Here is a 27,768-nt window from a genome sequence, read left to right as displayed (position 1 = left end):
TTTAACTTTGGGAAGTTACGTATTTTGATACTAATCAAAATGGCGTTTTGTAATAGAAAATGACTGCTATAAGAAAAAACAAAATTGATGATGGTAAACCGGAGACTAAACGTCAAGACTTAAAATTTAAAACTATAAAAAAAAATAGCATCTTGTAGAGGGGAAAAAAGTGGCCATAATAATCTGTCATTTATTTTGAAATATCTTTTTAAATAACTTCAGTAAAAAGTAAAATCGACTTTGCGTTTTTTCCGGATATCTCCAAAGGTAGACTTTTTTCAGTTTCAAAACGGCATTTTGTTAACCATAAAAAAAGGCAAATTTAATTTAGTTTCCGAGACAACAGAATTAGTTCAAATAAAACTTGTTTCATAAAAAGAAATATCTATTTATTTACGATACCTACAATAAAAAATAATGTTATTCATATAAATTATCACACAAAAACGAAGATTAAACAATTGAACATAACAAAACTACCCAAAGGCACTTGAGTTTCACAATCAGCCTTACTGCACATTACTCTAAACTAACAACACCGGTCCGATATTTATCTATTCGGCTGGCTAATGTTCTGATACTATCATGGTTGTTGTGGGATGGTTTTAAGTTGAACTTGCGATGTTTACCCTCACTTTGACACTCTACAATGTCCCACGTTTGAAACAACTTCAATGCGTTTTTCACTGAATCGCTAGAAACACTTTCATCTAAAATGAAAGTACAGTTAATGAATATCAGAGGTAAATAGTTTACCGAAATAGATTGACCCTGTACCAAGCTGCTCTTTCATCTCGTCTAGGGTTTCCATTATTAGTACACTTTCAGGAAGCGGCTGCCCGATTAGTTTGTCCATACAAAAAGCCGTAACAGAGTACGATTCTATCAAGGGCGCTAATAAGCTGCTCGTAAATAAGAGGTAATCATTAACACTCTCGTTGTCATTGATTTTCAACTGTTTTGCCACAGTATAATCGAGTTCATCTTCGTCAAAGAATTGTTCTGCCAACTTCCTTCCTTTCTGAGCTTCGATGGTATCAACGTTAATCTAAAATTGGTACATTTTTTTTATACTTATAAGTGACTAATGAGGTAGAATGATTACGCACTGGTGTAAAAATTTCCTTGTAAATCGTTAAAGTTTCGATGCAGTCCCTAATTGCGCCTTCCAAATCTTGACAGGGTTTGCAAAAAATAAACTCATACTGCAATAGGTTGCAAATGTCCAAGCATCCCTCTACTAATTCGTCTTCGGAGACTTCTCCTAGTTCAGTATCCATGCAGTTCAGGGCTGTGGCTATGACTGCTTCAAGACAGTAATAATTCACAAGAATGTTACTGTAGTAATTAAGTTCAATTACGTTGGGAAGACTTGTGTCAGGTGTAATAAAAAATTTGTCATCTATAACTTCTTTTTTTATTAATGAGACGCCCAACATGTCCACCTAAAATAAATGATTAATCAATATAGTCTATATATCTATTGTATCTCAAGTAGTGATGAAAAAAATTCAGGATTGCCCATTTGCCCATCTTGAATACATTGCAAATGGGTTAGATAAAAAATTAAGTCAAAGCAAAGAGTAACAACAAAGAGTAACAGTTATCAATATATTTATTCATTCTTTTTAATTTTGGTAGCTTTATGGCTTGGCACCTTAGCCAATAAAAATCTTGACGATTAATGTGCACGTGCGCAATATCAACTTTTTTATTTATTAATATATTTTGTTGAAATAACCACAGATGCTTCTACTAAAGGCAGTAAGGCACACATGGCATACTGTAAAAATAAGATGCGCGAATGCGTAGATTGCGCAGTGCCAATCAAAATAGGACACACGGTACATTGTACAGGGTTAATACTTAGACAGAGTGTAATGCGTTTAATTCCGAGATAGAAAAAAAACTTTAAATACAAAAGTTGTAGAGAACCATATAGGTATCTCAGAAAAAACCTAGCTAGATTGGTTCTGTTTGGGGTATTATACGTTTCATCAAAAAGTGGCAGAGGGTCGCGAAAACCGCAAGTCTCTGTCTTTAAAAACACTACAGTCTCAACCAAAATAGGACACACTGTACAATTAAATTTTATAATTTGCAAACATCGTTATGGGCCGCAGGTTGCAAAACGGCGGGCCGCGTGGTTGACATGCCTGACTTAACCCCATTCTGTCGATCTGTTAATACTCGACCATTAAAAAAATTCTGTTAAACTCATGGTGAGTCTACAAGGTTATTCCATATATTTAGATAGCGTGTAACGCGTTTACTATATGAGAGAGAAAACGAATGAATATTGTATAGTTGGTAAAAAATGCAAATTTTGTCAATTTTTAATGTCATATCATATCCAACAGTTGTTAATATTGGTTACATTTAGTTTATTGAAAATAAATATTAAAAAGTAAAGTTGATCCAGGTTATTTCCAGGGTAAAAATAACATATTAATTACTAGTAAATAACAGCCTTTTGTTATGGCAATTGCAATTTGATAATATACTATTAATGCAAATAAAAATATATATAAAATATATTTTTGGAATCAGAAATAAAAGATCTATTCAATTTTTGCAAAATATACAGGGCGTTCCATTAAAAATTCACCAAATTTTCATTTTTTACTAAATTCGCGATATTCTTTGTTTTTTACGTTACATTTTCTGGCGATAGCTACAGGGTGAAAACAAAAAGTTTGACTTTTTGGAATGTTACTACCGATGTAAGATAGAAAAAACATAAAACTTGCTATTTTAGATATTGTTACGTAGAATTCAGCGGTGTAGTAAAAAAAACTTTTGGATCGCCGTTTCTGAGATTTGATCTAAAGTTGGTATTTTTTAAAACGCCCTGTATATCTTAACGTCAATTGCTTTTCATACTTTTCCTGATTACATTGATGTGTCACAACCTATATTATCGATGAAAATTAATAAAAACCCTATTTTATGACTTTTTTAAATAGTAGGCCATGGATTCATGGAGATTTTGTTCTGTTTATTGAATCCATGGTAACTAAGGCAGCCGATGTCAATCAACAAAAATGGTTGGCAGTAGAAACACGTAATTTTGAAAAATATGATTATATAATTTAAAAAAATATAGGATGATTCACCAATACAATCATGAAAAAGAATTGCAAAAAATTGACGTTAAAATACAGGGTGTTACATTTAAAAAATATCAAGTTTGAGTTCAATCTCAGAAACGGTGATTCAAATTTTTTTTACTACACTACTGGATTTTACGTAAACATATCTAATATAGGTAGTTTTTACCTTTTTTTCTATCGTAAATCATCAAAAAGTCAACCTTTTCGTTTTTACCCTGTATCTAATAAGAAACAAACGCACTTAGTTGGATTGATTCTGTTTGTTTATGTTGTTAAGTTTAAAAAAAATGACACAGGGTCCCGAAACCGCATGTCTCTTATCTTTAAAAACAGCTGAGATACACGATCCAGGGACCACAGGGTATATTTTATTGATTTTATGATTATTAGTATTTTTTCGTTTTATTGTATTATTTTGCATTCCTACTTTTTATGTTAATAATAAAAATCAAAATTTTCTTAATGTGAACTTTTTATGATGTGGCTCGCAGCTGTATGTGGAACCCTTAAAATGGCCCTTGGCGATAAATAAGTTTAACATGCCTGGGTTAAGTGATAGAACAGACAGTGTGGTGCCCTAGGATGCCCACCAGCCTGAACTTTTGTCCCTTTGAACAAACATACCTTTTTCTACTCATTAAATATTTACTGAATATCATGTTTAGCTCAATACATGCCTATTATTATTATTAATTATTGCATATAGCTTTTTAAAATATATGTATATGCATCTTCATGGCAATTCTTTTTTGAAGATTTGAGATTACAGTTGAAACTTTGTTTCGAACAGTCAAAACTGTTTATGCATTTGTTATGTTCATCAAAATTTGTCTAGTAGTTACTAATAAGTCAGAAATCAGAAAGGTTGTAACTAAAAAAAATACTGCTATCTTCTTACAAGAATTTTATAGATATCAAAGGCTATTGGTTGGCTATATAATATGTAACAGTTTTGTTTATGTAGCAGCTGATATCTAATGTTTTAAGAACCTTTTGCATATGATTGCAGTTGTAAAATAGAATGAAAAAAAGATAGTGATATCAAATTTGTACTAGTAAACAATTTGTTCCATGCATTACTATTTTGAAATTATCTTTTCACTTTTAATACATTCACAATAAACTGTAATCCTTATCGCCACCGCTAAAAAATTAAAGAGTTTTGTTAAAAAAGCTTCTGAAAACACTTGGGAAAGGAGATGGCGTTAAAAATGCTCTTTCATGATGCTAAACAACCACCGCAAACTGGCCCTCTGCTTTTTTCACACACTCACAAATAAAAAACAAGTACACATACTGCATATAATATGGCATCCCTTGAGCTTCCACTGAAACCCACATCCTTCTGTTTGTTGTCAAGATCAACTCTCAATTCATCCAAAGCTGCCACTAACTCATCCAAAGTAGCTCCCTTCCTAAATTGACGCAATAAAAGGTAGGCAACTGCGTTGGTTGACATTACTGACGTTGAGCGAGCACCATCTGTAGAAAAGAGCCTGAAGACCAATTACTCGCCATTCTCACTTACCGTAAAGAACATGTTTAGAAATTTTCTCTACCAAATATTTGTACTCATCCGATACCACGTCTGTTCCATATAGACTGCTGTTGGAAGGATTTGTACGAAGACTTTTCGGAAACACCTGGTTCTGTACTTTACCATTGTTAAAGGTTTTCATTAACTCCTAATAAAATCAACTAAAAAATAAAAGTACACATTTTGTAACAACTTACTCTAAGTGAAATAGGTTGATTTAAATCAATACGAGCCATTCCGTAATTGGAGTTAAGCACATGCCAAATACTTCTCATTGTCGATCTGAACGTTTCCATTTTCTTTGGTTGTCCTAGCTGCTCCCTTATAAAGTTGCCATCGACCAACTTCTCGTAATTTATACTAACAGGTACCAATAGAGCATCTTCGATCGTTCCGTCCATTAAAGAGTCAAGTATTACACTAAATATCCCATACTTTGGCATTAGCGGTTTTCCGGTCCTAGTGCGACCACCTTCCAAAAAGAATTCTACATTATGTCCCGCTCTCAAACCGGCATTCATGTACGAATGTAAGATAGCTTTGTACACGTAATCCTTTTGTCCCAAAACTGGGTCCAAACGTCTCCTAATGTAAAAAGCGCCTAACCCTCGAAGTAAAGATCTGTAACACGACGTTTGTAAACGGCTTGCATTGTTCAATATTACCCAAAAATTGGCATCCGTAAATTATCTCCCGCGGCAATCAACGGACACTGGATGTTGTTATTGAACAAAATGAATGATATCATTATGTAATCTAAATGAGATCTATGCAATGGAAGAAAAATGAGAGGTAGACCAGTCTGTCCGGCTTCTTTAATCATTTTTACTTGGCCCGAATGGACCACGATCGAGCTTAAAAAACAAGGAAGCAGCTTATATAATACCCACGAAGTTAACCTATAAGTTCATCATCGATACATTTTCCTGCTATATTAAATAAGGATGGATTACACACTTAAATAACAAATCTGACATAGACGACTGCATATCTTTGAACAACTTTTTCGCTCGCCTCTCATTCTGAACCAATAACTGTTCACAATATTCCTCCTCCCATCTGTTCGACTCTTCGACTTGTTTCGCTGTGGTCTTTTCTATAGCAAGCTTCACTCTTTCTTCTTCCAAAATTGAGCTGTCCACATAAGCGTAATTGTAGGAGGTCGCTTCATAGCATTGCGTAAAGTGAGCAAATGTTCGTGTAAGCACTCCCTTCTTTCGAATTGCAGGGTATTCATTTAAAATGTTTTTCAAACCTAAATTCTTCGTCGACTGGTTGACTAACGAATCCTGAAAAGGGTTCAATTGAAAGTACCTCGCCGCTATTCTATGAAAAGCTTTTGTTTGTGTATCTCTGAACGTTCATATTAAGAGATTACTTTTTATTATTTACTTATTTAACTAGACCATCATGATACATATACTGCCAAAAATTTGTGTTTGTCCCGAATTCTTTGAACACGGATAACATTTTTGTTTGATTAGATATATTCACAGCTTAACTGGTTTAAATGTAAACATAGGGACACACTGGCTTTGTCTCAAAATCCCTGAAATAAATGATCTGTGTACTGAAAAACTTATTAGCTGCAACAAGTCAGCATTTGTTAAGATATTACTGTAATTACTTAATACACTGTTAATCTTCATAACTGATTATAATTATCTACTCAAGATTTTGTTTTTGCTTGGCCTTATGCTCATCACCTGTCCTGCATACAGCACAAGGTAATAGCAATAAACAAGTTGTAAATCAGCATATGCATGATGAAAGCGCATTTTTGGTCATGCAGATCAGTATTCAGTATTATGTGTTAAAACATTAGGTTTAATCATTTGGAAATAATTGCGTGTTGATATTGTAAAAGTTTATCTCCGGTCAGTGCGATAAGAGTTCGTTATCGCTGTGAAAAGCTAATTAGTTTCAAGATAAGTATATGTTCAATTTATCGTTCGATGACGCAGTAATTTGTAAAGGAAAGAGGAGCGCGGAAATGAGATAGGGGAGAAGGTTTTATAAAGACGGGAAAAGTTCATTTTTGCTCAAGCTTTTTGTTGGGCGCTTTATTAGTGAATGGCACTCTGCCGTAATTGTTTATGTTATAGAGGGTTTCCCAAGAAAGACAGTCAATCTTTATAATTGTAAAGTTGTAGTTATAGAAGGCACAAAGAATTTCTTCACGTCGTTATAAAAGTGAATGTTACAATACAAATTAGCTGAAGCATTGTTCACGCTTACGAAGAAATAGTCTCAATTTGTGTCTATTGTCAGTTTATCGCTTAAGTGAAGCCTTTCTATAAAGTTGTCTAAATTACCTGAAGTGTAGTTTTCTACCACCAAAAAAACCCTATTATGTCTAAAATTACACCAAAGTCAGTGTCCTTTAAAACAAGAATGGTGTTTGGTGTTTGTGTTCTGTTTAAAGAGTAACGCAGTTGACCGAATAATGATTATTTACTTTACGACGAATCGTCTTTTAAATTTAATGTGTTTCAATCGATCGCCTGTTCCTTGGCATTTGTCCTCTGGCCCTGAGTGCCTATTTTTATTTCAGCTTTATTGATTGATTTTGTCAAATAAAATTGTTTTGTCAGCAAATGTCTAGATTTGTATTTAATCGAGCCCAAATTACGACCCCCGATATAACAGATTTCATGTCAAATTTTTTACACGTACCCAGGATTACATCAGGTGTAAATTAAAAATTTGTGAAATTCTTTGGAATTGTGGGAGTGCTCTAGAGCTAGTGCTACTGGAGGCACTTCTGAAAATAATAAAATTATAAAAGTCTTTTTTGTAATGGCAGAATTTTAATTGCTATCATCCCTATATATTGATCTCTGGAAATTGGATAGTAATTTTTGGACGGGATTTCACCTATACGAGTGAGAATATACATTGCAGTCTTTTCTCTTTATTGTAAGTAACACCATGAGCACTTCGTTCACTTAGAGTGTATCTTGTTTAGGTTTCTGCTGTAATTTGTTGCTACTGCAATTTCCATCTTTGCCATCTCCGTTAAGTTATGAATTATGTTATATGTATTCAATTCGTTTACTTTACTTAAAGAAATATTGAGAAAAAATCAAAAATAAAAATTTCAAAATTAGTTTCTTCAAAGCATTGCAAACAAAAGCCTTTTTTTTTACTTTTACCGTTCGTTTATGTCAATGGCGTATTTCTATTCCCGTTTACTTACCCTACTAACTGGTGCGCAACTGTAACATGTAAGACCCATTAATGGTCTGGTTTTAATGTTTGAAATGGGAGGTACATTTTCTTTTATGTCATACAATTGAGCTTCTCTTGCCTAAAATAGAAGAAAAATTATAAAATGTGCGTAACACAAATATTGACAGTTGCATTAGTATAGCATCTTTGGTAATTAGCACCGTCACAAATAACCTTTCATATTTCAAAAATGTAGGTACGTATTTAGTGCAACAATTACTCGGCAGAGTACTTACCAAACAATTAATAAAAAAATATGGGCATTGTCGCCTCCATTTTTCATATTTATGTGTTACCCCTTCCACCAAAATCTAGGCATCCTACTAAGTTTTGACAATAGAATAAAGGAGAAGTGTGAAAGAAAGAAATCTACATTCAGACTACTCATGACAGACAAGAAACTTACCTTTGCTTCCGATTCCCTGTTTAAAATCCTTTTATATCGCTGATCCGAAGAAAATCGTTTCAAATCGTTAATTGTTGACAAGGAATCGCCTTGTTGCTTGGGCACGGGTGCAAATCTGTTGACTGCTTCAAACATACGACTTGTTACAATATCAACCATTTTATTGGCTCTGAAAAAGAAACCAAGTTCAGCTTTCATCAACAATGACTTTTTTTCTTATTTTACAATGATACTTGTCGTATGCAAGCCACAAAAGTACAAATTTCGAGCTAAAAATTCGCCTGTAGAAACGTGTACTGTATAGAATTAAAATTACTTCAGCAGTACGATAAGCACAACAATATAAGAAGAATCGCATACGATTTTCAGTAGGGGAATTCAACTTACATTCGGAAATACGACTTAATGCGGCTAATATTTAATAGCATTGACGAGATACATACAAAAAGAAAAGTCTAAAAAGGTCAATGCTTCTGGAAAAGGACGGTGGAACTTTAAAAACGATCTGAAGTGCTCTGGAAGGGAGATAGAAGGGTACATCCTTTTAGATCTTCGATTGATCCAGAAAATAATAATTATTCTTGTTTTGGTCTATTCTATCGCATTGTTTTTAAGTACTAAATGGGGGCATCCCGGCTTCATTTTTTATTTCTAATCTACAAAGTACATTAAAAATAAAAAGACCCATGTGTCCTCAATTTTTATTTGCGAGTAAAATAAACCCAAAATAAATTATTGAAAAGCTGTGTTTTTAGTCCGAATTTGAAACGCTTCAGTCTAAATACGTCACAAACCTACAACCAATCACGTAGAAGTGCGCCGGGAACCTTGTGCAAGCGTCTGACATTTTAAGAGGCATGTTTAACAGGTGACGCAAGTTACAACTGACAATATTGCCAATTCGCTATGTCTGAATGGTTCTAGGAGCTGATTGGTCGGGCTTATTACGTCACAGAGCACGCCACATATCGTTTTGAATAAACCCTTAAAACCGCACATGTTCATTATTTTTTTACTAATCAGCCTATATTTTTAAATAAACTACACTGTAAACCCCCATTATTAGTGCAATCAAAAAAGTAATTTTGTGTCCTTTTTGGGTCAAAATTAAAATGGTAAAATCAAAATTTGAAAATATTTTCTCGCTTGAAAGATACAGAGCAAAATGAGGGGCAAAATGATAAAATTATCGTAACGGGCGATCGCTTTGCAGTTATATTTGTTTCGAGTATGTATTTCGTTCAGCATAGGAAAATATACATTTGTACCGCTTCATAGAAAACGTGGACGTGAGTGTAGGTCTAGCGATAAGCGAATCGCGTTTGGAATTAAATATGAGTAGGGTAGATACGATAAGCGCGTGCTCGACTGTGTTGCCAGTATAGCAAAAATGCGCGCGAACTCTTTATTTCTAAACTTGAGCTTGGCCCCTCTTACCTAGACCAAAATTGCAAATGTGTGAGACATTTATACTCTTGAAAAGGCCACAAGGGAGCATCCAAAAGTTTGGTAAAAAAATAGTTTTTGACAATTTTACTTTATGCGTAATGTACCGTGCGTCCTATTTTGATTGAAACTGCAGTCTATCTTAACCGTTTTCGCGCCCCTGTGCCACTTTTTTGTGAAACTTGTAATGCCACAAACAGAATCATTCCAGTTTTGTTTCTGAGGTAGAAAAACTAAATATTTTTACGTAGAATTCAGACGTCGAAAAATGTAAAAACTGCCTGCTTTAGATAATTTTACGCAGAAATTCAGTGGCGTAGCAAAAAAATTTTTTGGACCTCAATTTCTGAAATTTGACCCAAAGTATTTTTTAAATGAAATTAACGTATTTTTTTGTATTATTTTTCCTGGTTACATTGATGTATATTTTTTTATATAATAATTACACATTACCTATATTGTAGGTATATTTTTTTAATTTTTGAAATGACATGTTTAATACTATAAATTGTGAACACAAAGCGCATTTATTGGGTGATAGGGTAGTAAGGCTCTTTACACATTCAAAATCGACGCTATGTAATGCAAGAAGAATTAAGCCACTACAGAAATTGTCCACAATAGTGCATTATTACTTTATAGAGACATTCCTCTGACACTCTATTCTCGAGATCTTCATACTTCAGTTTTCATATCGCCACTAGATATAATGTCTCGTCCACTCTCCGAGCGCCCTTTAAACGTATTTGCGCATGCATTTAATATCACCAGCAGATGCGTCTCGTCCATTATGAGTACCCTCTTCTGACATTTCGTTTTCATCGAGACCATTCATTTTGCCTTTGTGAGTATGTACTGTCTTCTGAAATACCAGTTTCGAGACATTCGCTCTTCTTCCAGACGTCCAGTCGCCCGGTCACTACACAGTCCTCTGACATTCCGCTCTTGAGATATGAAGAGAAAATCACGATAAGAGATCGAACATCACATGTCACACCGCAAAGTGTCTGGTAATTCCTTATAGAAGGAAAGAGAAAGGAGTGAGAAACGGTTATCGTAAAGTGAAGCAATTTCTCACCAGTAACATGGCCGCCTACAGTTCATTGGCGTAAGGTTAAGCTAGCAACTGTAGGTACATATCGTAAATACAAATGTAGTTAAACAAGTACAAATTGTGCACGACATAACAAATGAACCGATACGATAATTTATGCATATCTTTTCTGTTTATTATAATATTACACATAAGTACAGTACAAAGAAGCTACGGCCATTGGTTAAGACATGCAAACAGCTGATAGATTAAACAAAAAGTAAACACAGTTTTGACCATCAAGAATATGGCCAACACGCGAAACTTTGCTTCAACGCGCAGCATTGTTCTTGATAGAATATTATCCTACGAGTAAAAAATAAGTAGATATTATTCTCATTTCTTCCATAGTCTACGGGTAATTCTGCTATATTTTGCCAACAATAACGGGCGATCAAAAATGAGTTGCTGTCAAGACTCGAGTCGCCTTTGGTAGTTCCTTTCCCATGTAAACAAAAATTCCAAAAGTGACTCAACAGGAACTTATTTTTGATCGCATAGTATAACAAAATTAATTTACCTATGGTAATTAATTGCATTACAAAAACTGTAATTTTGGCAGTAAAACACAGTCACCTGCTTCACCTAACAAGCATTGAATCAGTTATATCATAGAGTAAATAAGGTTGTTTACTCTATAGTCCAGTCAAATAAGAAAAAATAAAAACATTAATCGGTAAAGATCTGAATTTTGGTACACATTTTCATTAGTGTTCCCTATTGGACATACTAAAAGTCCCCGTCAAAATCTGTTGCGCTCGAGGCGCCATCCTGGAAAAAAGGAGCACTTTTTCAGTTTCTTGCCTATATATCGGCAACAATTATCGATACGGAAAAATAGTTCAGATAAAAAATATAGGTAATTCTGAAGGTCTGATAACGATGTCGGTTTTAATATCTCTCACTAGCAGGCACGTTATACTTATGCAGATAAGGGCGTTCTTCAGCTTCAGAAATCACATCGTTGCTCCAACACTTTTACACATTTTGGCTTACCTTTTTGAAAAAAACATGATATATCATCAAACATTATGTCATTGCTAGAATGCTTTATCGCACGACAATTCTGTTCATTTTTTGGCTCTGTTACAGCTATCGGTGTAGTCATAAAAAAGACGGCCTCCTTCTATAACTACGATACGGGGCTTAAACGCGTTCTGACGTATTCAACATGAGATTACAGCTAAAGTATTGGAGATACAAAAAAAATGTAAATACTCTTTTTTATAGGGAATTTAGTAAACTATATTTTTCATGTAAACTATTTCTTCGTGTCAGTAATAATTGCAGAGATATGGGCAAAAAACTGGAAAAGTGTACCGTTTTTCCAAGATGGCGTCTCGAGCGCAACAGATTTTGACAGGGACTTTTAGTATGTTCAATAGAAAGTCCCAATAAATGTGTATACCAAAATTCAGATCTTTACCAATTAATGTTTTTATTTGTCCAAAATTGTGCTAATTTGACTGGACTACTATGGTTATATTGAATGGTATCAAAAGTTTTCAAATTCGTTCACTTGAACAAAAGCTGAACTCACGAGGTTAATGAAATGCTACAAAACCGTTTGTTTATTATTATATTTTATCATTTGAGATGTTTTTAAAGATAGTCCACAATATTATTGAACCCTGTACCTTTATCATCTTGCACGATGTGCGAGTAGGTCACAGATTTATATACTATTGATACAAACATTCCGTTATGCTGCTTACACGCAATCATGATGTGGTAAGTACTCTTCCCATTTCAAATATTCAAAACAAATGCTACTTTATCTACATTTTTAAGTGTTTTATCGCACGATTACGATTACGATTACAGTCGAACGCCATTTGTTGTTTAGGGTTAAAGGTTACCGAGGCTCAAAAATAATTTAGCATGAAGCAAACTTTTGTAGGTTTGGAGTGGCGTGATTACTGAAAATGCTGTCTATTGTATGCTAAGTATCTTATCCCAAAGATCAAGAAATTAAAGATTAAAAATGTTAAACGTTCCCGCCCAAACTGACACCTTAGTTTTTATAAAGAAGAATCGTCGAAATCTTGATGCCAGATTTTGCAAAGAATTTTTACAAGATAGGTCGTTAGTTTTACATTTCTATGTGAGGGCTGTTCAGAAAAAAATTAATGACGAAACGCAAATTTTGGGACTTTTGGAAAGGCAACTTCAAAATCAAGTTCATAAAATTTCCGTATAGGTAACTGCGAGAAACTTATAACACAGCCTTGAAAAAATTTCTCATAATCTGAAGAGACTGCATCACTGCAAGGACAACAGTACAAAGGAATGGAAGATCCTTTGCAACAATTCGCGTTTCCTGACCCTCCTTGATATGTAATTGAATGTAAAAAATCGCTGTTCAAAATTGAAGATCAGTAGATTGAATTCAAAATAAAGACGGGCAAATGTAAATAAATATCCATGCATTTTCCGTGAGGAAAAGGCGCTGACGTTGTATGTACAAGGTGCATATAAATAGTGACGAGTAAATATCATTGCAAAATCACTTTGATAAAAATGTGTGCAATGCTGATATAAAAAAAAATTCTGTAGGGATTGAGTAAATCATGGGTCAAGTAATTGCTTAATTATACGTACAGAAATTGAAACGTTTGCTGATTTTTAAATCTTTAAATATGCATTTGACACAGCAACTATTATTGATTAATGATTGACCGACACATCAGCACAAGCCTGACACAACGTTTGGAATGTAGATTTACAAATCTGCGTAAGTAGCTACCATTGGCAAAAAAACTTCCTCTCAACATCAACCTACCACCGTACCTTTTTATAAAATCTAGACAGGAAGTTAAGGCTTTGTACTGGAAACAATAAATTGTGTACAACTCTGGACATATAAAGCGCATTGTTTAAACCTAAATAGCTTAGAAAATAATTGGGCTATATAGTGCAGCGGAGAGAGCCGCGAAATCGTTCAAAAAATTTTTTCGGAGTAGAAAGAATTGGGACCCACACCATTTTGTTCAGAAATGTTTGAACCTTCAGAATCTCGCTTTACGACATTTTCCCGTGGTCCTGACAAAAGTTATAGGCCGCTAAAGTTGAACTTTACTCATTTTCGCGCGCGCGACTAGACCACCGAAAGTATTTATTTTCTCAGTAACTAAGCGATACACATCAATAATTCCTTTTGAAAAATGAAAGTACATTTATAGCAGAATCTAAAGCATTCATATTTACCTACCTTGTTATGCACAGTTTTTAGAAAAATGACCGTCAACTTCCAAAATTCGTGTAGCAGATGAAAAGTGCGCACTTTGAACTCTCATAACTTCTTATTTCACGATATCGATTTCCAATACTTATAGCTCATTCTATGCTCCAAAGCATTGTGATTATTTTATTTTCAATAACATTACCGTGAATTTTTCATAATAAAAAAGTTACGGTCATTTAAGTAAAAGCCTACCAACCTCGCCGAGTCGGGAGTCGCGAGTGAGACGGAGAGGGAAGGATAGTCAGCAGCGTTCGCTAAACAAGGAGCGATGCGTAAGAGACCTCGGGTTCTACTTTACTAAGAAATTTCTCTCCGAATACCAAAACTAGCTATTTAGGCCGTTTAGTTTACAAATGCATTCCGCCGAGTTGCATTGTAAAATCTCAAACAATTCATTAACTCCATGTATCTCAGTTCTTTGGTGAAATCTATAGGTACAAATAGGTACCTTTCCCTGTAAATTTTGGGGGTTCCTCCACAATAGGTATCGGCTGTGCTGTACTGTATATTGCAAGATCAGCAGCACAACGGTATGATTTTATCCGAAAGATTCAGGCTTGTTTTTTGATTTCACTAGACGATGGTTAGGATGGTATTGTAGCTCGTTGGTGGATAATTCAAAAACGGCATACATACAGGGTGTCCCTAAAAGGTCTGTACAACGCGCTACCAGGGGTTCTTGGTATCAAAATAGGACGATTTAACCCAACTTACCTCTATCCAAAAGTGCCTCGGTAAGGCGCTATCTACCGCCAAAGATTTAAAAAAAAATCGTTATTTTTATTTTATCGGAAAATGGTTTTGCCGATTAAAATGAAATTCGGGATGTGAATGTCTAATGTAAAAAGGGTCTTTGTGATATCATCGTTTTGATTGTAGTTGCTATGTAGGTGGTAAAATACTGACCATCCACATCTGAAGAGGTCTAAAACTTTTTAACTACTATTTTGACGGTTCTGAATTTTTAGACACTGATAGACAGTTTACTTGCAAGCATTTTTTGTCTCTTGATGAATATCGCTATCTGTGATGGTTTACGAAAAAAAAAAAAATTTAGGCATGATGAATGGCATGCACCATACATGCGTTTGTTGCGAAAATTAGTTGACAGTTTTTCTCGTCTAATTGCTAGGCAACAGATTTTCATTACCTAAACAACCCAAATTTACTCGGTAAAATACAAACCTCTTGTGCAATTATAAGTGAAAATTCACGGTAATGTGTATCGCATACACAGGTCTGGAAACACGACTCTGTTACCCATGTGAGAAGTGGGTCCGCTAAGCGTCAACTGTCGCGTCGCATAGAATCAAAGGTCGTCACGGGCGGCGCATGAGTCGACGAATGTTCTCTGGCAACACTGTTATATGGTTGACGTGTAAACACAAGGAGTACCACAGGCGCCGCTTTGAACCTCTTCGCAAAAAAACTGCCGCTTTGAGAACAAAAATGACGAAACCGTGTATTGTGACAAAATGCAAAACGGGGTACAAGAGTGTTTCAAAAAAATGCTGAAAGATGCGGAAATGCGTAAAAAGTGGACGCTTTGGATTCCGGAAGGTTGTTTTAACGATGATTGATTTTAACGGCGTTTATTGAATCGGATAGAGCAAATTTTCTCCATTGAATGTACCTATTTAGAAGGTGCCCTTACAAAAAAATTATAATGAATGCCTTCGACTTCGACGTTTTGAAGCTAAAACCTTTCCCGTTGCCTCTAATTTTCGCCTGCAACTAAGCCGCATATCTATTGGTATAAATTAAACCTTTTCCATTGTGACATTATAACTATCATCGTTCCTTGTAATTCAAATAATTAATACAAAAGTTATGGCCTAAATTGAATGAACGTAAGTAAAAAAAACGCACGTGCTCGGATTCGAACCTGCGTCGTCGGTCTTCTGTACGACTGCACCCAATCTATATTTACCTACTCAATTTACACCTTTGTCTGCAAAAGTTTATAGCTGAATACCGACTGAATATCATCTTATCTCTCGCAACTATATTCATCTATAGGTACTATACACTGTAATGTAAAAAATTGCGCTTACGTACAGAAGACTCTTGAGCCATCTGCGCTAACGGGACGCATGCTTTGCATACGCTTATACCCGCTTTAGCTATACCATAATGATCTTTGGCTATACGATATGGTGCCTAATCCTGACAATATACCTCGAGCCATGCGCCACCTGGTAGCTGAGCGAAGGACTAAGAGTCTGAAGACACGTAAGGGACTCTTCTCAAACCACAGGGTTTCCAGACCTGTGTACACGACCGTGGGCCCGACCTGTCGCCTAATTGGTGGGGTAGAAGCTTGAAAAATTTGGCGAATTCTCCACAGACACTGGAACAACCCTCGCGTAAATTGCAGACTTGTGAGACACAATTACCTCAACACGAAGTCGACCACCTAACCTGCTGGAATGCCCACGAAGAGTCGGATAGTGTGAACCACGGTATAAGATGTGAACCAATAGAGGAGAGACATACAGTGCGTTTATCTTACATTGGAACATACGATTTTGCATGCAATGGTGTTTCCCTATGTTCTATTTTTAAAAAAACGCATCAACCTATAGGATATGTGCGGTTCACAACTGAACCAGCCTTTAATTATTTTTAGGTTGTGTTCGTTGAAATAGAATTAGGTATTAGTTAATCCTATAGGTTAAGGCGTTTTTTTTTAATGAAACAGGGAAATAACATTGCATGTAAAATCGTATGTTCCAGTTTACGATAAACGCACTGTAGTATATTATTTTTAAAAAGATGAAAATTAATTTCATCTTTTGTTTTGTTTTTGAAATTTTAATCAATTACAACCTACCTACCCAAGTCACTTGAGTAATGAGTTTCACCAATCTGAATTTTTGGTAAACATTCAGTATACATAGCCGAAAATTTTCATGGGAAGTTCTTTTTATGTGATATTTTTCTCCAACATCTGAATCGAGGTATGAATAATAATGACTTACGAAAAACATTGCGCTTGGTTAATTTTCACTCTGCCACATTTCATTATGCGACATTACCCAGGTTTTTTTGTATTAAAAAAACCGTACCTGGACGCAATAAGACGCATAATATGAAGGTAGAATGCACCCGGTGGTATGGCGTAGACGCAAAGGAAAACTTTGAAGGGTTCATTGTTTCATTGGTCAGCGTAAGCATATCATGAAACAATACAACTGAAATATTTAAATTAGACGGCTTTCCGTTATCGTTCATGTTTTTACTTTTGTGATGATATCGCGTTTAAGATATATTTTTATCTGGATTATTTTGTAATGTACATATTTGTTTAAAAATTCGTCTTATGTCTACATACCTGGATGCACCTTCAAGAAATAAATTCGGCCAAAACCAATACAAAAATCCAAGAAAAAATACAATTTCTAAGAATCCCTCCATTTCGTATCATCCAGAAAAAGTTCACAAAATACGCGCACACGTTACAATAGTATCCAACGCCGTAACCCCATTACTGTGCTTAATTAGGTAATAAACCTATTAATAACAATAGACAGGAGTATCACATGGGCGAACTTCTTAAGAGTGTCGGCCAATACAACGCACACTGCTTGCAAGCGGCATAAACACAATCTTTATCGATGAAATTAATAAACAATTCAAAATTAATTCCCACTCTTTCCTATTATCTACGTCGGTGGTGAATGGTGGGGAGTAATCATTAAAAATTAAACAAAAAATTTGAACGACACGAACAAGTTGACACTTTTCGGGCATATCGTATGACACACATACTTAATTTACTTACGCTGCTTTGAGAGAATATAAAGACACGTTCCAAAATAAACACCTTACGTGCATATGCAATGTGCAGAATAAGCTCATTATATAGGGTGTTCCTAAAAATCCTAAAGACGGTAGGTTCGCAAACGCTTCGTTATCGATATACAGGGTGTTATAATCTCACGATTTGCAAGTATTTTCGTTATACTCGTATCTCCAACAGTTATTGGGATAATTTGCTCCAATTTGGAATATAAGTTACGCTGAAGAGCTTACATCATTGTTCATGTCAATGGTAGTAAGTCCACAGGGTGATGTTTTTTTCAGGAGTCATGTTGCATGTTGATCTCTGAACTTTTTTCGGTACGCCACTAGTAGATTGTAAAATGAGAAATTGATTTTCCGATTTGTTTAACCGACCGTTATCGAGAAAAAAAAATAAAAATCTATTTTCGGTTTTTAAAATGGGTTTATAATTTGCATTGATAATTTTATCTTGTGTTTGCATATGTTTATAAATTAAAGGTTTAAATTGTAAAGTCTACGGTGTAAAATTGTTTTAAAACTTCGTTAAATGTCATTAATATACAGGGTGTTTTTTAAAGATGGGCCATAGAAAGTACACACCTAGTACAACGCAATGTAAAGCCGTTGAGTTATTTAAAATGGGCCATAGGGAAATTTGCATTGCGCAAATTGTTTTCAAATCTTGGCATTTGTTTATACGTTTGTATCCCATTTGAATAAATTTGTCGATTAAGAAACAATGTCTACAGTACTGTGACACATGATTCGCGAGGAAGCTATGACTGAAACAATTGATGCAATGTAAATTTCCCTATGGCCCATTTTAAACAAATCAACGCCTTTACAATGTCGTATGGCCCACCATAAAAAAACACCCTGTATGTAGTTTAAACTTATAACAATGCCAAATTTTATGAATTCTGAAATGGCTGGGATGCATTTCAGCTATGGTCTTGCGAATGGAAAGGCAAGGGAAGCCCAGACATCTGTCCATGGACCGCTATCGCAATAGAAGAGTTTTGAGTTTTGGATCAAAGGCGCAGCCATGGACTATGGCCCAAGCTCGTCGCCTTGGTCTCGTAACTAAGGCGTGCCCTTGTTTTGAGGTGCAAGGTCGTGACCTGGGATTTCTCAGTGCTGTAATTAAGGCGTGACCTTGGTGAATATAGCGTTAGGATGCCAAAAGGGCAACACTACTCTTAAAAACCGACAAATTATTCATTTCAAATTTTACAAAAAACAAAGCAAAATCAAATCCTAAACGCGTTCGCGTAAAACGAAAAAAAGGTTCTGTACTTACATAGTACTTAGTAGGTATAAAGTTCACAAAAAGATTCACCCGCAAATGGATGTACAGATATCACTATAATCGCGTAAACTTTTAGGAAATGATGAGACATTAATAAAACTGGTAATACGGTAATGTTAAAGAATTACTTTTACACTGTATATATGAGCGTGATTTTTGGTGCATTTTTTAAAAATAAAAAAAAATGCGCTATTGTTTCCGGTTTGTCTGTCCGCCTGTTTGTCTGTCCGGGCCCACTTCTGCGGTTTTGAACTACTTTTAGAAGAACGGGCCTAGAGTCCTGGAATTTAGAGATGTGCCAGACGGCCATCAAATTTCCCTGTCTCATTTTAGCATCAATACAATCTCGAAAATGACGGTTTTTTGCCATAACTTCGCTATTTGTAAAGCTACAAAAAACTTTGAAGCGGAAAATTAATCAGCATAAAATTTTGCATAACTTTACCCATTGCTTAATATCACGCAATATAGCCTGCTCATAATGATGATCATATATGAAGAAGAGTGCTTGATTGACTATTAAAATTGCATAATTTCACGTTTGTGTATAAATTAGTTTCTCTGTACAGGGTGGCCAAATCAAATTGGCATAGTCTTTTGTTTTTGAGTTATGTGCAAAAGTTGCATTTTTCGATTTTTAGATAGAAGTATAATTTTTTTGTTTATTCTATTGGAAATGTGTTTATTACAAATGATTGTTGCATAATCTACCGTTCTCAAAATAAGTATACGGTGTGAGGTAAAAAAGTTAACGGACCTAACCTCATTATTTTTAGATTTCAGATTTTTTAAAATAGAACACCCTGTATATTTTAATCTAATTCTAAACAGACAGCATATGAAATACTCTTTTTAAAACTACAGCACACCATGGATATTAAAAAAAGATTCAAGAGATTAAAAAAATATCTTTAAAGATTAAAAATGATCAAAAAAAAATTAAAAAAATTCAACAAAATTTTTGATTTTAAAAGATTTTTAACCTCTTTTTAATCTCAATTGAATCCATCTAAAAAATGTGGTTAGGTGCGATAATTTTTTTACCTGACTCCATATATTTATTACATCAAAGAAACTTCTGTAATAAACACAATTTTCAGATCACTGTATTTTCCAAGAAAAACGAAATTGTATAGCGGGTGGTAGTTGTGCAGAATACGGCAAATTATTTCGCCCGCCCGCTCTGTAGATTTATATCCCATGCATTTATCCGAGCAGTTATCAGTGCTTCCCAAAAGGCTATGGCTATGTTTTTCTCTACTAAAAGCATCTATGATTAAAATTTCAAAGAAATATCTCAATAAATAAGAAAGTTGGCATTGCGCAATCTTATTTTTGCAATATGTGATGTTTGCCTTTACTAGAAGCATATGTGGTTAAAATTTCAAACTAGAAGCATCTATGGTTCATATTTCAAAGAAATATCTTCATAAATTAGAAAGTTCGCGCTGCGCAGAAGAAGACTGCGCATGCGCACATCTAATGTTTAAGTAGAATATTAGGTGTTTGCCCTTCACAGAAGCATTAGTGCAGCGGAGAGCCGGCGCTAACTCGCTTATTTGAGGTAGTTTTTTTTTTCGGAGTAGAAAGAATTGGGACCCACACCATTTTGTTCAGAAATGTTTGAACCTTCAGAATCTCGCCTTACGACATTTTCCCGTGGTCCTGACAAAAGTTATAGGCCGCTAAAGTTGAAATTTACTCATTTTCGCGCGCGCGACTAGACCACCGAAAGTATTTATTTTCTCAGCAACTAAGCGATATACATCAATAATTCCTTTTGTAAAATGAAAGTACATTTATAGCAGAATCTAAAGCATTCAATTTACCTACCTTGTTATGCACAGTTTTTAGAAAAATGACCGTCAACTTCCAAAATTCGTGTAGCAGATGAAAAGTGCGCACTTTGAACTCTCATAACTTTTTATTTCACGATATCGATTTCCAATATTTATAGCTCATTCGATGCTCCAAAGCATTGTGATTATTTTATTTTCTATAACATTACCGTGAATTTTTCATAATAAAAAAGTTACGGTCATTTAAGTAAAAACCTACCGACCTCGCCGAGTCGGTAATCGCGAGTGAGACGGAGAGGGAAGGATAGTCAGCAGCGTTCGCTAAACAAGGAGCGATGCGTAATTTACTAAGAAATTTCTCTCCGAATACCAAAACTAGCTATTTAGGCCGTTTAGTTTACAAATGCATTCCGCCGAGTTGCATTGTAAAATCTCAAACAATTCATTAACTCCATGTATCTCAGTTCTTTGGTGAAATATATAGGTACAAATAGGTACCTTTCCCTGTAAATTTTGGGGGTTACTCCACATCAGGTATCTCTTGTGCTGTGCTGTATATTGCAAGATCAGCAGTAACAACGGTATGATTTTGTCCCAAAGATTCAGGCTTGTTTTTTGATTTCACTAGACGATGGTTAGGATGGTATTGTAGCTCGCTGGTGGAGAATTCAAAAACGGCATAGGTATATTATATTGAATGGTAGATACCGGAACTTACTTAGGAGGATTATCAGCAGGTACTTAGGCTGTTAAAGTCAGTTATCTGGTCGTTATCTAGTGATAGGTAAACCTGGTGGTCAATCATTTCTAGACATGCCGTCTGCATGATCTCGAATTTAAACTTAACTTAAATAATTTAAAGATTGTAGGATGATTCGCCCCCGAAAATTCGCCCCGGTAAATTCGCCCCTGAAAATTCGCCCCCGGAATATTCGCCCCCAAGAAAACTCGCCCCCAAGTAAATTCGCCCCCGGACTATTCGCCCCAGAAAGATTCGCCCCGGAAAATTCGCCCCCAAGAAAACTCGCCCCCAAGTAAATTCGCCTCCGGACTATTCGCCTCCGTAAGATTCGCCCCGGAAAATTCGCCCCCGGCAAATTCGCCCCCGACAAATTCGCCCCCGGTGATTCCGTTCCCGTAGGATTCGCCCCATAAGATTTATTAATCCTTGGAGGTAACAAGGCCAGCAGTTCATAAAATGAATGTTGTTTAATTTTAATTTTTTTTGTAATAACTGTGTATATAAAGGGGGTAGAATAATAGCACTCAAATAGCTGTTAACTAAAATATGAATAGGTAATTAAGATAAGGTTGAATAAAGTAAATACAAAAATCTGAAAATCAAACTGACAACAGCAAAAAAGGAACTCTTATAGCATCAGTAATCCGTATTGTCATTTTTATACTTACATAATAATAGGACATTTTAAAACTTTTATGGCATTTGCACATTTTTTACCAAAATTCTCAAATTTAAGGCTGATCCGACGGGCTGAATTTGGAACGAGTACAAGAGTACCGTATAGCAGACTAATTACTACTTCACTTCACTACTAATTACTACTTCACTAATAAATATATAACTTTTTTTTATATTTTAAAGAAATGGGATGTTTCGAGTTAGATTTTTTTAGAATATTTTAATTATGATTTGATACTTCAGCAAACTTCATCAATGTTGGTTTTTTTCAACACAAATTTACATCAAATCTGAGCCAATTTTCAAATGTAAGTCTAAAGAAAGAATCATCCTTTGTTTATACATTGATGCCAAAAACATTTCAATACATCCATAAATGGCTGAGTAATTAGATTCCTTTGTAAACGCAATTTGTTGTAAAATGTATTGTAAACATACGGTTGACGTTGAACCGTTGAGAGACGAATAGACGATTGAATATGAACAATTTCGAGTTGTCAGTCTCGCCGTATTGAGTTCCAAATATCGTAATTTTTGCAATATTTATTTAATTAATTTAAACCAACCTATTACTTCCGAGGGTTAATAAATGTTATGGGGCGAATGCTACGGAGGCGAATTTGTCGGGGCGAATATTCCGGGGGCGAATTTGCGGGGCGAATATTCCGGGGGCGAATTTGTCGGGGCGAATATTCCGGGGGCGAATTTACTTGGGGCGAATATTCCGGGGGCGAATTTACTTGGGGGCGAATATTCCGGGGGCGAATTTACTTGGGGGCGAATATTCCGGGGGCGAATTTACCGGGGCGAGTCTTCCGGGGCGAATTTACCGCACACCAATTTAAATATGTAGTCATCTCAATAGTTTCAAAACTTTTATAAGTTTATTTTTTCCCCCCGGTTCTTTTGAAATGTGTTAAATTCAACTTTCAACTTTTAATGTAATAATTCAACCCTCCGGTTGGTTGTCTTAACTAACAAGGCTTGATAATAATTCGTTTTGAAACTTAGGACAACCTTTCCGGTTTAACCACCCTTCAGGTTTTTTCACTTGGCTTCGGCCAGTTAATAATTAAAAAACAACATGTTCGTCTTATTCGTCTTCAACGTTTGTAACTTACCGTTTTCCTGTTAAATTTCACATCGCCTGATGATGGCAGTACGCCGAAACTATAGTCGCTTTTATTTTTAAAAACTTCAACGAATAAAAACTATATGAGGAAGGTTTAGAGAGTTTTGATCACACAATATATTTCAACCCCCATTTCGAGGAGCGATGGATCCAAACACCAAAAAAAAAATCCATGTATTCGTTTAGGAGCCACCCTCAAAAAAGTGGTAAAGTTTCTTTTTTTCTCAGCAACAGTTACAGAGACTGGTGGTGAGTCTTTGAATAGGTTTTGCTGTATGCCCTTTCCGGTTTTGCAAATAATTTTTCAAAATTCCTACCGCAAAAGGACACACCCCTCAATAGGGGTGCGAAAAAATGTTGATTTCGACGAAATTTGGTATCTGGTGGTTTTTGAATCTGAAATTAGTTTTTTAAAATTCGAAAAAAATAATTCCACTGCAATTCTTGGCTGGACAACGAAAATTGACAAAATTCCACGAAGTTTGTTGTCTAGGTACATACTTACGGAACAAAATTATTGAACAGTTTTTTTAAGGTCATTTTTCAAACAAAAGTTACACTCATTTGCAAATTGGTCTTTCGGGTCAGAAAATGTTCTCCGACAGTGGCATAACAAGTACAGTAAACGTCAATATTACATGTTCTGCTAAGGGTGTCTACCTACATTTCACAAAAATTTGTCAAATAAAAAATTATAATTTTATCACAGCGAGCAACTTCGACATCAATGAGGAAACAGTCACAGAATAAGAATAAGTAGGCCATATTCTGTGGAAACAGACGAAAAAAATTCAACGCACAGTCTTTTTTCAAAAGCGAGATACATCGACAGAAGAAATCCAAATTCCTCGTTTACCTATCACTAGATAACGACCAGATAACTGACTTTAACAGCCTAAGTACCTGTTGATAATCCTCCTAAGTAAGTTCCGGTATCTACCATTCAATATAATATACCTATGCCGTTTTTGAATTCTCCACCAGCGAGCTACAATACCATCCTAACCATCGAACTTGCCTTACATGGAAAAAATTTAAAAAGAATTTGTACGATTATCTAGTCAATGGGTGTTTCTACAACATACAAGAATTTTTTATATCTTCCAATATTTAATTGTTCGTTTGTTTAATTAATGTTATATTGACTTGTTCCATACAAATGTTATTTGTCGAAGGAATTAAATAAAAATGAATGAATGAATGAATGAATCGTCTAGTGAAATCAAAAAACAAGCCTGAATCTTTGGGACAAAATCATACCGTTGTTACTGCTGATCTTGCAATATACAGCACAGCACAAGAGATACCTGATGTGGAGTAACCCCCAAAATTTACAGGGAAAGGTACCTATTTGTACCTATATATTTCACCAAAGAACTGAGATACATGGAGTTAATGAATTGTTTGAGATTTTACAATGCAACTCGGCGGAATGCATTTGTAAACTAAACGGCCTAAATAGCTAGTTTTGGTATTCGGAGAGAAATTTCTTAGTAAAGTTACGCATCGCTCCTTGTTTAGCGAACGCTGCTGACTATCCTTCCCTCTCCGTCTCACTCGCGATTACCGACTCGGCGAGGTCGGTAGGTTTTTACTTAAATGACCGTAACTTTTTTATTATGAAAAATTCACGGTAATGTTATAGAAAATAAAATAATCACAATGCTTTGGAGCATCGAATGAGCTATAAATATTGGAAATCGATATCGTGAAATAAAAAGTTATGAGAGTTCAAAGTGCGCACTTTTCATCTGCTACACGAATTTTGGAAGTTGACGGTCATTTTTCTAAAAACTGTCCATAACAAGGTAGGTAAATTGAATGCTTTAGATTCTGCTATAAATGTACTTTCATTTTACAAAAGGAATTATTGATGTATATCGCTTAGTTGCTGAGAAAATAAATACTTTCGGTGGTCTAGTCGCGCGCGCGAAAATGAGTAAAGTTCAACTTTAGCGGCCTATAACTTTTGTCAGGACCACGGGAAAATGTCGTAAAGCGAGATTCTGAAGGTTCAAACATTTCTGAACAAAATGGTGTGGGTCCCAATTCTTTCTACTCCGAAAAAATTTTTTGAACGATTTCGCGGCTCTCTCCGCTGCACTACATATGTGATTAAAATTTTAAAAAGATAAATAAAGCCAGTTGCTATTGCGCACATTAATCAGATGTTTACAAAATGCGATAGGTTTGCTTTTACTAAAAGCATCTTTCTTAAAATATCAAAGAAATATCTCCATAAATCAGCAAGTTGCCGTCTGCTCATGCCCACATCTAATTTTTACTATATTTAATTAATTTATTTTTAAGTGGGCGTTGTTTCAACCAAGGCTGTTTTACCCACCCAACGCACTAGACATCTACAAATATCCATGCCCGAACCCGGATTCGAACCAGGAACCCTCAGCACCACAGTCGAGCTGCCACACTACTGCGCCACACGATATGCGATATTTTTGCCTTTATCTGTGGAAAAATTTCAACTAAATGTATTAATAAATAAGAAAGCTGATATTGTGCAGATACGCACATATTAATCGTCAAAATTTTTCTTGCCTTCGGTGCCTGAGCTATGAGCTACCGAATTCAAAAATGACGAACTAAATATATTGAAAACTTTAGGAGTAAGGCCACGGACGGACGGACGGACCGATAGTCCATGTCTATCGATATAGATATTTATCGTTGCGTCAATAGTTATCGATGATTTTTAAGGATTTTTTTACCCATTGTTAACAAGTGCCACGCCTACTCGAGACCTCTGCGAAAAAATGCTCGATGGAATTTGATGAAGGTGCCTATGAAAAAAGAGCGTGTTAATTGTAATACGCATTAACAAGTACCCGCAGCTTTTAATATGAAGTCAAACCCCTACTGCGGTCAAACTAATTGAATTACAAGACATCCAGACAAAAACTTCTTGTTCCTCAGTCCGGTAATAAATAAACTACAGGATGAAGCTGATTAAATAACCGGATTGAATTTGTTGTTAAAGTAGAATAGAAATTGAATAGGCGTGCGTCACATATTACTTTACATCTTACCTATAGACATTCTAATTGTGAATATTGACCTACCAGATTCACTACGTGGAACTTTTTGATCGTCGATTCACAGCCGATTTTCTCCTCCTACCCATAAAAATTCACATACTGTAAGGATAAGTTCACAAAAAGTTTATAGCTAAAACTGCGAGTTCGGTAATGCAGCTAAACAGGGCATCGGGCGACTGAGCATCCAGCGAACGCCTGGTGCAATTTATTCCGCCGACCCAAACACATTTTATGCTTTGATTGAGGATACATTACAAAATATTAAAAGCAATTTGGGCATTTTTTAATTCACCATTTCTGCGCCCTTTGGAAAGTTATGTACTTATGTATTGTATATATGTATGTATGTTATTTAATAAAAATTTGAGTGACGCTTAGAAAAAGTATAAAGGACTTGACGAGAACTTGAGAGGAAGATATTGAAAATCGCGCAAAACCGTTTCGGGGGTATCGAGGGGGAACCCGAATGACGTTATGAGCGACAACCCCCCACCCCCACCCTAAACCCCCCAGTCCCCCCTTCAAAAATCCAAAATGGCAACCCCATACTTGCGACACATCGTTGGAAAGCTACTACTGAAAAATGCTTTCCAGTGGTACCAATAAAGTCAATATTCATTAATACAATTTAATAATTAACAAAAAAAACTAAATGTTGACATTGAGGGATTTATGGCAAATTGGCCAAGAACTTCAACTTCCTGGAAAGATCTAGAAATAACTGTAGATATGATATTTGCTCGAGAAACAAGTAAGTAATTAAAAGAGATTTGGAAGAACGTGTTTAGGGTTGGTTAAAGTGAACTTAAAACTTGGTTTAAGGGCAGACATAGTACGTTATGGTTGTGTATTGTTATACAAAAGAATTAATGCTGCTATTAGTTTGTAAATACCTCGGTAAATACCCTGTACAGCCCAACAAAGCAATGCTAAATGCTCGGCTAAATGGACTGCTAGAACACGGCAAAAATTACAATATTCCTCAAATACTGCCTGTACACTGAATTCCACAGTGCATAATCCCTTGTATTCAATAAAATATCTTCTCTTTAATCAAACACCCTGTACCGTGATACCTTGTCCATTGTAAGTTAATGTGTTCAATGAGAACTTGTATTATAGACACTGTTTACACATAACAAGCATTTTAACTTGATCTTAAATTTAAATTCATTAAACAACAAACATGAACAATCAAC

The 27,768-nt window shown here is 35.3% G+C and overlaps 1 protein-coding gene across 3 annotated transcripts in view; it reads right to left on the bottom strand.

Moving 5' to 3' along the window:
• Positions 1 to 372: 372 nt before the first annotated feature.
• Positions 373 to 27,768, bottom strand: part of LOC116170571 (glycerol-3-phosphate acyltransferase 1, mitochondrial) — a 28,022-nt gene continuing 626 nt past the window's right edge. Inside the window, exons 1-11 of one of the 3 annotated variants that reach the window (XM_031487059.1) lie at positions 26,594 to 26,723; positions 8,288 to 8,456; positions 7,850 to 7,960; positions 5,608 to 5,939; positions 5,316 to 5,549; positions 4,848 to 5,271; positions 4,642 to 4,798; positions 4,411 to 4,595; positions 1,110 to 1,445; positions 757 to 1,048; positions 373 to 710 (exon numbers count right to left, since the gene is read on the bottom strand). In XM_031487059.1, coding sequence (XP_031342919.1) covers positions 520 to 710; positions 757 to 1,048; positions 1,110 to 1,445; positions 4,411 to 4,595; positions 4,642 to 4,798; positions 4,848 to 5,271; positions 5,316 to 5,549; positions 5,608 to 5,939; positions 7,850 to 7,960; positions 8,288 to 8,446 — 2,421 coding nt within the window. In that variant the 5' untranslated portion in view covers positions 8,447 to 8,456; positions 26,594 to 26,723 and the 3' untranslated portion in view covers positions 373 to 519. Of the gene's footprint in view, positions 711 to 756; positions 1,049 to 1,109; positions 1,446 to 4,410; positions 4,596 to 4,641; positions 4,799 to 4,847; positions 5,272 to 5,315; positions 5,550 to 5,607; positions 5,940 to 7,849; positions 7,961 to 8,287; positions 8,457 to 17,404; positions 17,671 to 26,593; positions 26,724 to 27,768 lie in introns of those variants that run through there. The other 2 variants (XM_031487057.1, XM_031487058.1) reach the window with 2 other exon arrangements.

This window comes from Photinus pyralis, unplaced genomic scaffold (assembly GCF_008802855.1).
Source record: "Photinus pyralis isolate 1611_PpyrPB1 unplaced genomic scaffold, Ppyr1.3 Ppyr1.4_LG5, whole genome shotgun sequence".
NCBI classification, from domain to species: domain Eukaryota; kingdom Metazoa; phylum Arthropoda; class Insecta; order Coleoptera; family Lampyridae; genus Photinus; species Photinus pyralis.
Note: the sequence above shows the minus strand (reverse complement) of the source record. Positions and strands in the feature narration are given on the sequence as shown.